Below are 14,954 nucleotides of genomic sequence, written 5' to 3'. Positions count from 1 at the left end.
TAAGAGAGCCGCAGTATTTTCTAAACTGGATCTGAGGACTGGATACCACCAACAGAAGGTCAGGGCAGAAGATATCCCCAAAACAGCTTTTCGGACACGATATGGGCATTATGAGTTCACAGTAATGCCTTTCAGACTGACCAACGCGCCTGCAGCCTTCATGAACCTAATGAATAGAGTGTTCAAACCATTCCTGGATCAGTTCATAGTGATATTTATTGACGACATCCTCGTCTATTCTTCTAACGAGAAATATCACGAAGAGCACCTCCGCATTGCACTTCAGATTTTGAGAGAGAAGGAACTCTATGCTAAGTTTAAGAAATGTGAGTTCTGGCTAAACAGTGTATCCTTTTTAGGACATGTGATCTCTGAAGCAGGAGTATCAGTGGATCCCAGAAAAGTCGAGGCAATTACAGAATGGCCAAAACCTAAAAACGCCACAAACATCAGGAGCTTTCTTGGACTGGCAGGTTATTACAGAAAGTTCGTTGAAGGTTTTTCTTCAATTGCCATACCACTGACTAAACTTAATCAGAAGAATTCCAAGTAAGTCTGGGACGAAGGTTGCGAGAAAAGTTTTCAGACATTAAAAAAAAAGCTCGCATCCACGTCAGTACTAATCTTACCCACTGAGGATAAGGAATTCACCATCTACAGTGATGCTTCTAAGGAAGGTCTGGGATGCGTACTCATGCAAGAGGGAAGAGTGATCGCTTACGCATCAAGGCAGTTGAAACCGCACGAGCAGAACTACCCTACGCACGATCTGGAGTTAGCAGCAGTTGTCTTTGCTTTGAAAATTTGGAGGCACTATCTATATGGTGCCAAGTGTGAGATTTTCACAGATCACCAGAGCCTCAAGTACTTGTTCACCCAAAAAGAACTGAACATGAGGCAAAGGCGGTGGATCGAACTACTGAAGGACTATGACTTGACCATAAGCTACCATCCAGGTAAATCAAACAAAGTGGCTGATGCACTAAGTCGGAAGGGCCCAGGAAAAGTTACTCTAGCTTCCCTCTCAGCCCAGCCATGTCTGCAGGAGACCGTCAAGTTAAACCAAGATCAAGACCCGGTACTGACCAAATTTAAGGAGCAAGTCAGAGAATGGAAGTCTCAAGATCTACAAATTGATGACAAAGGAGTCATATGGATGAAAGGACGACTGTGTGTACCAGACAGTGATAACCTTCGCCAAGAAATACTGTCAGAAGCGCACAAGTCCAAATTTTCAGTCCATCCAGGGAGTCAAAAAATGTACAGAGACCTTAAGAGGAATTTTTGGTGGAATGGAATGAAAAGAGACGTGGCAGAATTTGTTGCCAAATGCCGAGTGTGTCAACAGGTCAAAGGAGAGCACCAGCGACCTGGAGGATTATTGCAACCTTTGGAGATACCAGAGTGGAAATGGGAACATATCTCCATGGACTTTGTGGTAGGGTTACCAAAGTCGAGGCAAGGTCAAGACGGAATATGGGTAATCGTAGATAGACTTACAAAATCCGCACACTCCCTACCCGTCCATATGAACTACAATCTGGACAAGTTAGCTACACTGTATATGGACAATATTGTACGACTTCATGGAGTACCAGTGAGCATCCTGTCTGACAGAGACCCAAGGTTCGTCTCACGTTATTGGAAGAGCTTTCAGGGGGCCATGGGAACAAAAGTTACTCTTAGTACGGCCTATCACCCTCAAACCGATGGCCAAACCGAGAGAACCATTCAAACCTTGGAAGATATGCTGCGAGCGTGCGCCCTAGAATTCAGTAGCAATTGGAGCAATCAGCTACCATTGATCGAGTTTGCTTATAATAACAGCTATCACAGCAGTATTGGGATGGCTCCATATGAAGCTCTCTATGGAAGGAAATGTCGATCACCATTATATTGGGATGAAATGGGAGAAAAAGCAATAATAGGACCCGAGCTCATACAGATGACAATAGACAAGGTTACAGTAGTCCGAGAGAAACTCAAGGCAGCTCAAGACCGACAAAAGAGTTGGGCAGATCTGAAAGAAGACCAGTGGAATTCAACGTTGGCGAGAAGGCCTATGTAAAAGTATCGCCTATGAAAGGAGTTGTCCGATTCAGTAAAGCTGGGAAGCTAAATCCTCGTTATGTGGGACCCTTTGAGATTTTGGAGAAAGTAGGCACGCTAGCATACAGATTGACACTACCACCAAGCATGTCTAGAATTCACAACGTTTTCCACGTGTCCCAACTACGAAAATACATCTCGGACCCAAGCCACGCGTTGGAAGCAGAATCGCTCATGATCGAAAGCAATTTGGGAGAAGAGCTAAAGTACGAAGAAGTTCCCATCAGGATCGTGGACACCAAGGACCAGGTCCTAAGACGGCGAATCATTCCCTACGTCAAGGTGCAATGGTCTAACCACACGGAAAGAGAAGCCACATAGGAGCTAGAAGAAAGGATGAGGGATCAATACCCGTACCTCTTCTTAGATCAAGCCAACCCAAGTTTCGAGGACGAAACTTCCCATAAGGAGGGAGTGATGTAAAACCCGGGATTTTGTACAATCGTGATCATATCAGATTAAGAATTTGATTATACTAGGATGGTGTAATCTTGGATATTGATATTATTATTCAGAATATAAGATTTCTTTTGAGATTATCTAAGTCGTGTAGATAATTTTATCGTGTGCAGAATTTTGAAGCTCGAAATTTATATGGTATTATTTACCGTGCAACTTTAAATTTTGGGAGGAATAAATCTATCTCCATCCAAGAATTAATCAAGGAATTTCGAAAATTAGCCGATAAAGGATATAAGATTTAAGTTGAGATTAAGATACCGGGATAAAAGATCAAGCATGAGATAATAAAATCACTAGAATTCGAATTAATATATGTATATATATATATCCTATGTGAATTTCGAAATTTAGGGGATGGAAGATTTGGAATTTCGGTTATCACCCAAATCACGGATAGATAGATCACGATTCGAGATAAAAGATTTGAGTCAGATTTCAACGCGATATCACTCGATCCCGATAGCAGCCAACCCCTATAAATAGGAGGGCCTAGTATCTCGAAAATTGCACCTAAAATTCATTCCATATTTTCGAAATTCTTCCCCTAGTCTCCTTAGGATTTTCGAGAGCCGCGAAGCGCTGCCGCAATCCAGCCGCCGAAGAGGAAATTCAAAATTTCCAGTACAAGAACCCTAGCCTCTTCACGTTTTCTCTCAGGTTTAATGTAAGCGGGCAATTTTAAATGTTTGAATTTTCGGTTATGTGTCTTTCCTGTCTTTTTAAAATTCAGTCGAGCACCATCGATGTGTCTCTACGTTTTTTTTTAAATCTTGGTACTTTATGTGTTGGCACTGTGAGAATTTCCTGAAAATGGGTGGAATTCCAACATATGGACCTTGGCGGTGGGATAGAACCATTTTATGGCCTTGCCCCCTTAGAGGATTAAAACTTAGGGACTGATATCAGTGAATCATAGAAGGTGGAAAAATCGCAGTGCTGTTATGTTACGATATGAATATGAATATGGTACGAAAAACATGATATGTCTATGTTTATGTGTCAAACTATTTTTCGAAAATTGTGTCATATTTTTATGTTGTGCTCGAACGGCCCCCACTTGCTGAGTGACGACCATATCACTCACCCCTTACAACCTTCCCCAGATAAATCCGAAGAACGGGTTGAAGAAGAAGAATCTGATCAATTTTGGGGCTGTTGATTATTTTAAATTTCGAGATTTGCTTTAAAGGGATTTTCGAATTTTAGTACTTTCAATTTCATGTAAGACGTTTCCGCAGTTTTATTTTATTTCAGTTGTAAAGACTTTGTTTTGAGGAATTATGATTAATAAACTTGTTTTCGGTTTATATTATGCTACGAGGCTGGTTGTTTTCAATTGTGTGATTGTTAAACGACGTCGGTGTCAAATCTCGAGTTTCGGGGCGTGACAGACGATCACATAATCTTTTTCATGTGTAGCCACTCCCACATACTGTTCCAAATCCCTTCGATGTTGCACATTCAAAGTATAGGTGCGCAACGGATTCTTCCGCCTCATTACAATGCACACAAGTTTTATCATTCAAAAATTGTAGCCTATCTCTAGTGAGTAGCTTCCCATGAGTTAGTAGCCACAAGAGGAACCGGTTCGTAGGGAGTATGAACGACTTCATCACTAGTGGTTTCCAATGCCACCTTCCCGTGTTGTGAATAAAGAAGTTATAAGCTTGGGAGAGACCTTGGTTACCACCAAACCACCCATTTAAACAAACTGTGGCAGCATCGACCGAGCCATAACTTTGAACTATCTCATCCCGAATGAATATAATCTGTTTGATCAACAGTAAGTTGTCTTTGTTCCATCCCCATGACCAAACACCTCCGACGTCGCTATATATGTGATTGACCCAACGAATCCACAAGCTATCTTTCTTCAAATGTATTTTCCAAAGTGTTTTTGCTAAAAGTGCCTTGTTTAATGCTTTCAAGTTCTTTAAGCCCATTCCACCATCATCACATGGCTTACAGAGTATATCCCAAGCAATCGGCGGGTGTTTTGTTGGCCATATGAATTTTCTACACATAGCATAAATGGCATCAACGACGTCATTTGGGATTGGCAATATGGAGAACCAAAAACATTTCATCCCTTGAAGAACTGATCTGATTAGCTCGAGTTTGCCTGCATAAGAAGGAGTTACGAGGCCATGAGCTTATCTTCGTGGCCATGGCATCCAAAAGTAGATTAAATCAGAGAAGCGAGGCCGTCTATCCGCCAATGGGATCCCAAGATAATGAAAAGATAGAATTCCAACACCAAATCCAGTTATGTCAGTGATCTGTTGCCTCACATAATCATGAATACTAGCCATGTATATGCTAGATTTTATTAGGTTTATTATCAGTCCTGCCATGTCCCTAAATTCATTCAAGCAATTCATAATCATGAAACACTGCACACATCACCTCGAGATAGGAGAAGAAGGTCATCTGCATAAACAAGGTGAGTAATACGAAGATTTCCACACTTTGGGTGGAAACCAAAGGTAGGAGATTTGGACATGCATCTAAGCGATCGTGAGAGTACCTCAAGACATGATGTAAATAGAAAAAGAAAGAGTGGATGGCTGATAGGCTTATAATAGTTTGCAATTTTGTTATTGTATTTCTCATTGTTACCACTTCCAACGTGCTTAATTAACAAATTTTTGTGTGATTTTATTGTAGGAGAAAGTTTGTTGCTCTTGCTATAAATATGAGCTAAAAAGGTGATTTTATATCACAATTAAAGTTGGCGATATGATTTTAGTGAAAGACGTGAAGCAAAAAATTCAGAAGTGGTTTTTGGACAAGGCGTGATCACGCCTTGTGACTACTCCTCGGCTGCCTAGTAAGAATTGAAGAATTTTCATATCAAAGAATAAATATAAGATATAGTTTTTTCCATAAAAAACTTTATATTCTTAGTGGATATTTCTTAATATCTTTTAGATTTTAGTGATTAGGTTTTATTTTAGATTATTAGGCTTTTATACTCTTGGACCTAATTTTCCTTTTTGTCTACACAAAACTCCAGTGAGAGAGGCGACAAGATAAGGTTTTTGCAACAAACATAATCTTAAAATCAACAACTCGCATGGAAAGGAAAGGAACAGGCGGAAACAATCAAAAAAAAGAAGAAGAATTCCTCTCACCAAATCTCACGTACAGTACGAGGTGGAAGACAAGAGAGGTTGTGCGTATCATCTCCTAAGAAATCAGTTTGCACTCTATTGTTTTATTCTTATTTAATTTTCATGGAGATTGTATACCAAAACATGCTTGGCTAATTTCCTAGTTTGGTTTAAGGGTTGTTTCACTGTTTAATTTATCACTGTGAGGTATTCGTTCTTATATTTAATATGTTTGTTATTCCAAGTATTTGTTGATTTATTATTGAATTCTATGAATATTGTATATCAATTAATCTGACAATTTAATTCGATATAGAATTTTCTACTGCTAACCATGAATTCAGTTATCCGTAATTGTCATGAATGATTGATACATGAGTAGTGATAGATTAAGTATGTTGTGCTACCATAGCATATTTAATCTAAATATATCAATGAAACTCGATACATCAATTGCAGCTATCTCGGTTGTTAGACGTCAAGATTAACTGTTTTCACAAATCTAAAAGCTATCTTCAATTGATATGGAACGCTATCGTGCCCAGTTGGTTATTGATAAATTTTGATGGAATGCTGGGTTCGGTCAATTAATGTAGGAAAACACAAGAATTTTAGTGGCTATCCTTATAATTCTAAGGTTAATTGCTTGGAACAACTTGAATAAATTATTTGTTAGCCGATGAACAAAAATATAATTAAATAATAGAACTCTCTTGAATCAGATCTTTCTTATATTAAATTCTTTACTTTATTCTAGTTGATTAATTATCATTTAAAATTATTGTTTTCTTTTCTTGTATAAATTTAGTTTAGTATTTTATTAAATTCAGATCACAAAATCTTCCATTTTACTTATTTTTATTATCGAAAGAAATAAATCACATGTTCCATGTGGATTTGACCATACTCACAATTGCATTCCCTATATTTGAAAGTAGGAAATTAAATTTGGTGACTCAACGTCAGCACACCAATAACCTTGTCGTAGACCACGTTTCCCTTGGAAGTGGCCGTGAGATTACGACATAGATGTCACACGTTCCATAATCCACTGAATAAGAACTCTCTGGAAGTTCTTATTAGGTCATGCGGTTGGCTTTTCTATGTCTGCTTAGGTGAACAGTACATGGGCATGTTCATAAATTTGGGCTGAGGCGTAATAATGTGGCAAAGAATATTCAATATTGGATTTGTATGTGAAAGTGTGATGAAATAAGGGATGCTCATATGTTGTTTGATCAAATGAGCAAAACAAATGTTATTTCTTGGAATAGTCTTGTTTTTGCGTACATGAAGTTGGGTCAGGTGAGAAAAGCAAGAGTGTTATTTGAAGACATGCCAAATAAGAATATTGTTTCTTGGACCCTGAATGATACCAGGGTACAAGGAAATCCGTGGTTATAATGACGCACTCGATGTTTTCAGAAGAATGAAGGAAGAGGGTGTGCAGCCTGATTGGATCAGTTTGGTTGCTGTTTTGCCAGCTTGCGCTCAATTGGGAGCTCTAGAACTTAGGAAATGGATTCATTTTTATGCCAAGAAAAAATGATTCTTGAAAAAGACGCGTGTCTAATGTGGCAGTATGAACCAAGCTTGGCAGTTGTTTAGCGAGATGCAGAAAAGGGATGTTATTTCTTGGACCAGTATGATCACGGGGCTAGCTCATCATGGGAAAGCTCGTGAGTCGTGAAGCAATTGAATTGTTCCGAGAGATGCAGGGAGAAAAGGTCGAACCAAACGAGATCACATTCGTGGATATTTTGTCAGCTTATAGGCATGCTGGTTTGGTCGATGAGGGGTTTAAATACTTCGACTCAATGAGGAACAACAATCGTATAGAGCCTGGAATTGAGCATTACGGCTGTTTGGTTGATCTTCTTGGATGAACAGGGAATCTTGTTCGAGCTCTAAAATTTGTATTTAGCATGAGCATGAAGCCAGATTCAGCAATATGGGGTTCTTTGTCAAGTTCTTTCTGAACTCGTCGCAATCTTGAGATTGCAGTCATAGCCGTGTAGAATCTCCTAGAACTTGAACCACACGACAGGGGAAACCTCGTCTTGCTCGCTAATATACATGCAGATCTTGGGAAGTGGGACAGGGTTTCAAGAATGAGAAAGTTCATTAGAAGTAAGAGGATGAAAAAGATGACAGGTTGCAGTTTAATTGAGATGAATAGCACCGTTCAAGAATTTGTATCAGGGGACTATTCAAAGCCATTCTTGACAGAGATCTATCAGATAGTACATTTGTTGGCTTTGCATCAGAACAGAGAGGGAGACTGGATCTAAACTATTACCACTATTAAACGTCACAATATATGTACCAGCTTAGAACTCTATACATACCTCTTGGATATGATTGATGCAATGAATGAATATGCACTTTAGAAGGATTTTGAGTAGATTGCTTTCTAGAGTTGGCCAAATATCTATATAAATACTTTACATTATTCAATTAATAGGCAAATGCAAAAAGAATGAATTAAATTTTAAAAATAAAATTGAATTAAATTAAGATGTAGCCAGAAAAACAAATACATCTATTACCGGAGAATATCAATCTAGACACAAATCTTAGAACTCTTTTATCAGTCCAAAGAACATAACGAGCCCAGTCATCGCATCAAGGAAAGGCCACAGATGAGCACCACAACATAGATGCTGATGTCCATGAGCAGTGCTCCAAAAATATTCTGCAACAATAACCATGACTCGAGAGCTCTCCCCAGTTGATCAGCCAAACCGTTTTCACTAGGAGGAAGCAACTCTGTTCATCTGTCCCGCTGCATTGGCTCCAGGCTTTCCAGACAAAAGCCGTGCAAGCACAACTGATATGTTTGTTAACAAAAGCAGATAAAGGGGTCTGAAAAATATGGTGCCCCAAATTACACCCCAGCTCAGTATGGGAAATCCTATATGTGAGAGGATCACTAAGAGTGCAGCTGCTACAGCACAACGAGTTCGAACTTTCTCTGAAGCTGATATAGCAGAAATTATTTCACCAGATGTGAATGAGTTATGATCGAGTTGACGGGACTTTGCAGGATTTTGAACAGATGACGGGGCTTGAAAAACTGGTTCCTCCTGACCGAGTAAAGTCGTGGAAGTAGAGGCAACACCTTTTCCTTTGTCACCATTGTGCAGTGAAGGTTCCACTTCTGGAACACGGTTGTCATGCTGACTGAGTTCTCTAACAGAGTCGTGATTCAGAAGTGACGGATCTTCACGCTGTGAAGAATCTGCAATATCAATGCAATGACCAACTCACGTCACACCATCAAGAAAACAGAAAACCATGAAATAAGCAGTTGCGGTGATGATTTTTCTGTGTAAATTGCGTCAACCCCACATGATTGATAAAACCATGTATTCCAATCTTTCAATAATCAACCGTGATGGAAACTGCACAACTTTGCGTCTGCGGGCTACCTAAGAAGATAAATCTTTTCTTATTACGTTATTTTTTAACAACGATTAGAAAACAAACAAAGGAAGAAGATCGACATAAAATAAACGGTGCATAATTCATTAAGCACGAGAGTTTATCATGGAAACACCTTCTTTCAAACAAAACCAACCAAAAAAAGTTAAAAACACACAAAAACTAAACCTAGAAAAGAAACCTCCTAATTTTCAATCCAATCTTCAATTCACGTAACATCGATTTCTTTAACAAAACATAGTCCAGCTGAAATCAATCAATAGAGAATCAGAAAACAGAAGCGCGGGCGTTACCAGAGGTTGTTTGTGATAGATCGGGGTCAGGAGATAGGGATTGGATGCGACCGGTGATGAGAGCCAAGCGTTGAGATCCTCTGTCGGAGAGACGACGTCGCCGCGCTTCTCTGCTGTTCACCGTATCCATAGATTGACTAATTAATCAACCAAATAATATGGTGGATTCATTACAGACCCTGAAAGGTTGTGTCGTATGTTATGTACGAGGGGAGAAGGTAAAAAGTGAAAGGAATTAATTTTTCTTTTGGCAAAAATTGACGTGACATGATCTCACGAATCGTATTTTAGATGATCTCACGAATCGTATTTTATGAGACGGATTTTTTATTTGGGTCATCCATGAAAAAATATTACTTTTTATACTGAGAGTTATTTTTTATTGTGACTATCGGTAGGTTTGACCCGTTTTACTGAGAAAGATTCGTAAGACTGCCGGATTTCGAGAAAATATTTGTGTGTTCTGGACAATTTATTTTTATACATGAAAAGTAAAATGAAATTGAATAAGTTATTTTTTGCTGTTATTTCAAAATCATCATATTTTACATTATTATATTACACCATGATTTTTCTTTTCTATCATTACCATGCTAATAATATTATATATGTATATATAATGTTTATTTTTTCTGATCTAAAATTTTTTTAAATTCAATTTTAGTTTTTATAAAAACTAATAAAATCCATAAAAATCTATGTTTGATTTTCAATTTTTTCACTTTAGTTTAAAATTTTTACAATAAAACTAGTTGTATTAAAAAAATTGACTGAATATGTACACAACACATGGATGGCAAGTTTTAAATATATGTGAATTGTGGAGAATAGCACTATTTTATGATCATATCATGACCAATGGCTTTTTTTACAAGATCGAATCTCAAATTATAACTAATTTCGGAGTCAAGTTCTACCTTTTGAAGTCAAGGTCAATTTTAAACGATCAAAATTTTAAATTATACATATTGCTTTCGAGTTACGAGGTTATTTGATTTGTAACCCTTGTTATAGTTTAATTATTTCAAATAGGAATAAAATAATATATCATTCGTGCCTAAAAACCCGCAACACACGCTCCACAATTTTTGGAATATATTGAACAAATATTTTTGGAATCAAAATTTCAAAGTCCTACACACTTATAGTTTTGGGATCAGTCCCCAATTATGTCCAATACAAAACAGTCAGGTTTCTCGTTATGGGGGAAAAAAAAGAATCTCCCATCGATTCCATGGCCAAAACAGTAAACCGCCTGCAATGAGTGCAAAAACATTTAAATACTGAATGAACCCAAGAGACATTCGTTGCAAGTAAGCTAGTCAATCAACCAAAATAAAAGAAAATGTCAAAAAATGTAAGTTTTGCTACTACAGAGAACATAAAAGTAAAACAACTACTCTTTCCTTAAAAAAAAACCACTATCATGACTCATTGAAATTCATCTCACTAATAAGCATAGACATTTAAGATTATCTAAAGCAGGTCTAGAACCGTATCACGTACTCAGAGCGTTCAAGTTTTGGTCTAACGCTAGTTGGCTTTTGACTGCATAAGTCTTCCATTCTTTTGAAACTATTTAAGTATTAGTAGTTTCCATACCAATCAAACAACTATGAATTAATAACTTTATACCCATTTCGTTTTCTATCTATTATGTGTATCGTTGTATGTTCTCGCATCTAGTGACAAGTATATCTAAAAGTTGATGTTATATGTGCTTGAGCATCCTTAAACTATAGACCCTCATTTTTTTAGCACGAGTAGCACCCAAACCTTTTTTCTAATTCACACATCCATACCACACATTTTTTCTGAATATGTTGTCTTTCATAGCTGAGACACAGTTTTCACGTGACAAACCCGGCCACATAATTGACAAAAAAATTATTTGATGAGAAAATGATATAAAAAAGGCGAACCTCATAGATTCAGCAGAGATCTCGACTACTGTCTACTAAGCATGCCAAGAACTGAAAAGGCAGTTTGGTGCAAAAGTTCTTTTTCCTGTTCTAAGGTATTCTTCCTCTGATAAACAGAATCTTTGGAGTTCTCTATCTCTTTCATTATTCCTGCAGAGTTCTGATCAATTTCCCTGGAAAATTCAAGGTAAAAGAGAGTGCATTTAGAACACAATAAGGAATGAGTCAAATGACTATGCGTATGATGAGTCATGCTTGGTTTACAATGGTTAGTGAATCTCAAAAGTTTCAAGGTTGCTGTGTGAGAACCAGAGAGAAAAATGGATTGTGATGAAAATGCTAGATAACATTAGAAAGTGAAAATAAAGATTCTGGCTTCTAAAATATGAATTTTGCTGCAGCAGAAAAAAATCAAGCACATGTAAGGTAAACTTGGTCGTTGAGCTCACTTTATCATTGCAAGCATGTTGTCCATCATAGTTTGCACATTCTGAGAGAGATCTACCACAAACAAAACTTTCTTGTCAGTTAACAAGATAATTTTAACGAGTTAGGAGTCATAACTGGTTTCATCGTTGGCGTGATCTACTCTTTAAATATTTCATCAACTACCAAAAGGAAAGTAATGGAAAATCAATCATTTGTGGTTCTGTTGGTCTTCTCAAAATTCAAATCTGCCAATCTGGTGTTAGAGTTACACCTCTGGAACTGCCAAAAAATTCACATTCTTGTAATGTTAGAAGTAGAGAACGTATCTCTCACTTCTGACCAATGGCCTTCATTATGTGAAGATGTATGTATTAAAGCCCAATCGATTACGCAAAGAAGAAGTATTTCAGCATGTGGGTATCTATTCACAAAATGCATTGTTCCTCTGGATACTAAATAAGCACAACAAAATTTGAGAACGCTGACTGCAGTTTTTATACGATCAGCAGACACAAGTGAGCTATGCTAAACATATTTATATCTCCTTTTGTTCTCATAATCAGTTCTAAAACCAATACCTGACCAGTGGGAGGACTTTGGAATTGATAAAAACAAACATTCTGAAAAATGATTATGCTAATGGAGTGCAAATAAGCTGTCCTTACTTGAATTCTGTCGAACAAAATCATCCGAATAATAACCAATTTTCCATAAATTATTTGAATTATAAAACATCACGACCACATTGAGCTAAAATAAACATCGAAATACAATACTTGATCATAAATCAAATAATCAAAAACTTATCAGAAAACAAACAATTGGATAAAAACTTCTTCATATAAACAATTACACATGCCGATAGAGCTGACGCTTAAACAATCTAATTCGAGAAATTCAAGGTTCAAACAACAAATTCTCTGCAACATAAACAGAATTAGGAATCGTACATAAGGATAAACACGATTACAGGATCAGAAACAGCAAATAAACGAATCAGGCATTTATTACCATAAACGAGAGAAGACAACCGAGACTCGTCGTCCGAGAGTCGAACGAGCTCGCCGCCGGAGGGAGGTGTTGATGACGTCATCAAGTGCGAGCTGAGATGGGGAAGAGCAAAATTAAAATGAGGCGCGCTGCTTGAATCGATATATTATAAACTTAATCCTTTCTCAAAATTTCATTTTCCCCCTTACACTTCCAACATTTTCAAATCATTTTCTTTCTCCAATTCCTTTTTATACCTAATTTTTATAATACATTAATTAGAGAATTTAAATCATCCAATATTAACATAGTTATAGATATTTCTATATTTACATTTTTTTCATTTAAATTAAATTATTTTTATAATTAAATAATATAATAAATATTATGGAAAATGATTTTTTTATCCACTAACTTGTCCTAATTTGGTTTTTGTTTTACATAGTTTGATTTTAGTTCACTGACTTTAATTTTCAGCTATTTTTTTTAAATTTCTGACCTGAAAAATGACAATTTTTTATGTCACATCGGCTTTTTTCAAGACCACATAAGTAATCATATCAAAATAAGCATAAATTAAAATTTAATCTATCAAAACCAAACGTGAAATTTAGTAGACTAAAAAAACTATTTTCCATAAATATAATGCTCACATAATATTTATATGCCATCAAATAGTATAAATACAAGGCATGCGATGTACATCAATTTTGGCATGTACAAGTGATTAAATATTTTTTACCATAATATTTATTTATTATAATTTATACATGTTACTTATTACATAATTAAAAATAAGATTTTTATAATTTTGGATTTCATTTTTATTTATTACAATAACAATGATTTGATAATAATACAAATGATAGGATTTTGAGAATAATATATTTCAAAAACGTTATGATAACAAAAAATGGTTAATTTAATATTTGCATTAACACACAACATAAGCAATTTAGATTAGTATTTTAGATTACACTTAGGCAGCATTTGCAAATGCATATAAAAAATATTACAGACTTTTCCTTCACACAAATTTGTTAAATAAATTTTTTAAGCATTTGCAAACAGAGAATGTTAATCCGTCTAAAATAGCTATTTTCATAATATTATATACTCTTATAATAAACATCATTTTGCTGCATATAAACTTTAGGCAAAAACTTGCGTGAGATTGTCTCATGGGTCGTATTTTGTAAGACGGATATCTTATTTGGGTTATCAATGAAAAAATATTACTTTTTATGCTAAGAGTATTACTTTTTATTGTGAATATCGGTAGGGTTGACTCATCTCACAGATAAAGATTCGTGATACCGTCACATAAAAGACTTGCTCTAAACTTTATTACCTTTTCCTTCGGCACAAACTTTTTAAACTGAACGTGGTTAAGAAATAGGGTTAAGTACATGGACATGGATTATTAATAAACCTTCTTAAGGATGCATACACGCAATTTACACGGAGAGCTTTGAATGCAATAGAAATGTAAAATGCCATTAGTAAATATTATTGAGTGGAATAAAATTTTTAGTTTTTAAAAAATTACATTTTTACCTCCTCATACTTTGTCCATTTATATAATTAAGTGCACAACTTTATCCTTTCACTTCCAATATAACCTAGTACGAAACTTCATGCATCATCCCTCAAATAAATATCGGAAGCACAATTTTATTTTATTTTTTTAAATTATTTAATCAAGTTAAATTAAATGAAAAAAAGATAAAAACTTATGTGAGGCGGTCTTACGAGTCGTATTTTGTGAGACAGATCTCTTATTTGGGTCATCCATAAAAAAATATTACTTTTTATGCTAAGAGTATTACTTTTTATTGTGAATATCGGTAGGGTTGACCGATCTCACAGATAAATATTCGTGAGACCGTCTCACAAGATACTTACTCATAAAAAAATAACTATTTTAAAATATTTTTATTGTACTTAACATAAATATACACATAAAAGTGTGCTCAACATTCTAGTTATTGATGATAGATTACAATATATCATTATAGCAACCTTCGATTCCAAATATTGACCAGATCGACTCGTTTTAAAGATATAAATCCGTGAGAGTTTCTCATAAAAAAACATGCTTCGAGATTATAGTCATTCACATACATTAATTTATCTACTCCTATATTATAAATTATTCACAATGTCATCCAAAGGACCAGACAATTCGATTC

At 35.9% G+C, this 14,954-nt stretch overlaps 2 protein-coding genes across 3 annotated transcripts; both read right to left on the bottom strand.

Moving 5' to 3' along the window:
- Nucleotides 1-8,168: 8,168 nt before the first annotated feature.
- LOC142519016 (uncharacterized) lies at nt 8,169-9,664 on the bottom strand. Of its 2 annotated transcripts, XM_075621891.1 has the most exons (3): nt 9,422-9,658; nt 8,462-8,925; nt 8,169-8,430 (listed from the first exon to the last, which is right to left on the bottom strand). In XM_075621891.1, the coding sequence occupies exons 1-3, from the start codon at nt 9,549-9,551 to the stop codon at nt 8,302-8,304; spliced, it is 723 nt and encodes a 240-aa protein (XP_075478006.1). In that variant the 5' UTR covers nt 9,552-9,658; the 3' UTR covers nt 8,169-8,301. The 2 variants fall into 2 exon arrangements, 1 of the variants encoding a protein (XP_075478006.1); XR_012813694.1 differs by lacking the exon at nt 8,169-8,430 and having other exon boundaries at nt 8,701-9,115; nt 9,422-9,664.
- Nucleotides 9,665-10,408: 744 nt separating this feature from the next.
- LOC142518660 (uncharacterized) lies at nt 10,409-12,967 on the bottom strand. The gene is made up of 4 exons (XM_075621454.1): nt 12,784-12,967; nt 11,793-11,844; nt 11,344-11,516; nt 10,409-10,676 (listed from the first exon to the last, which is right to left on the bottom strand). The coding sequence occupies exons 1-3, from the start codon at nt 12,863-12,865 to the stop codon at nt 11,369-11,371; spliced, it is 282 nt and encodes a 93-aa protein (XP_075477569.1). The 5' UTR covers nt 12,866-12,967; the 3' UTR covers nt 10,409-10,676; nt 11,344-11,368.
- Between the last annotated feature and the right edge of the window lie 1,987 nt (nt 12,968-14,954).

The sequence above is a fragment of the Primulina tabacum genome, chromosome 11 (assembly GCF_025594145.1).
Source record: "Primulina tabacum isolate GXHZ01 chromosome 11, ASM2559414v2, whole genome shotgun sequence".
Taxonomy (NCBI): Eukaryota; Viridiplantae; Streptophyta; class Magnoliopsida; order Lamiales; family Gesneriaceae; genus Primulina; species Primulina tabacum.
Note: the sequence above shows the minus strand (reverse complement) of the source record. Positions and strands in the feature narration are given on the sequence as shown.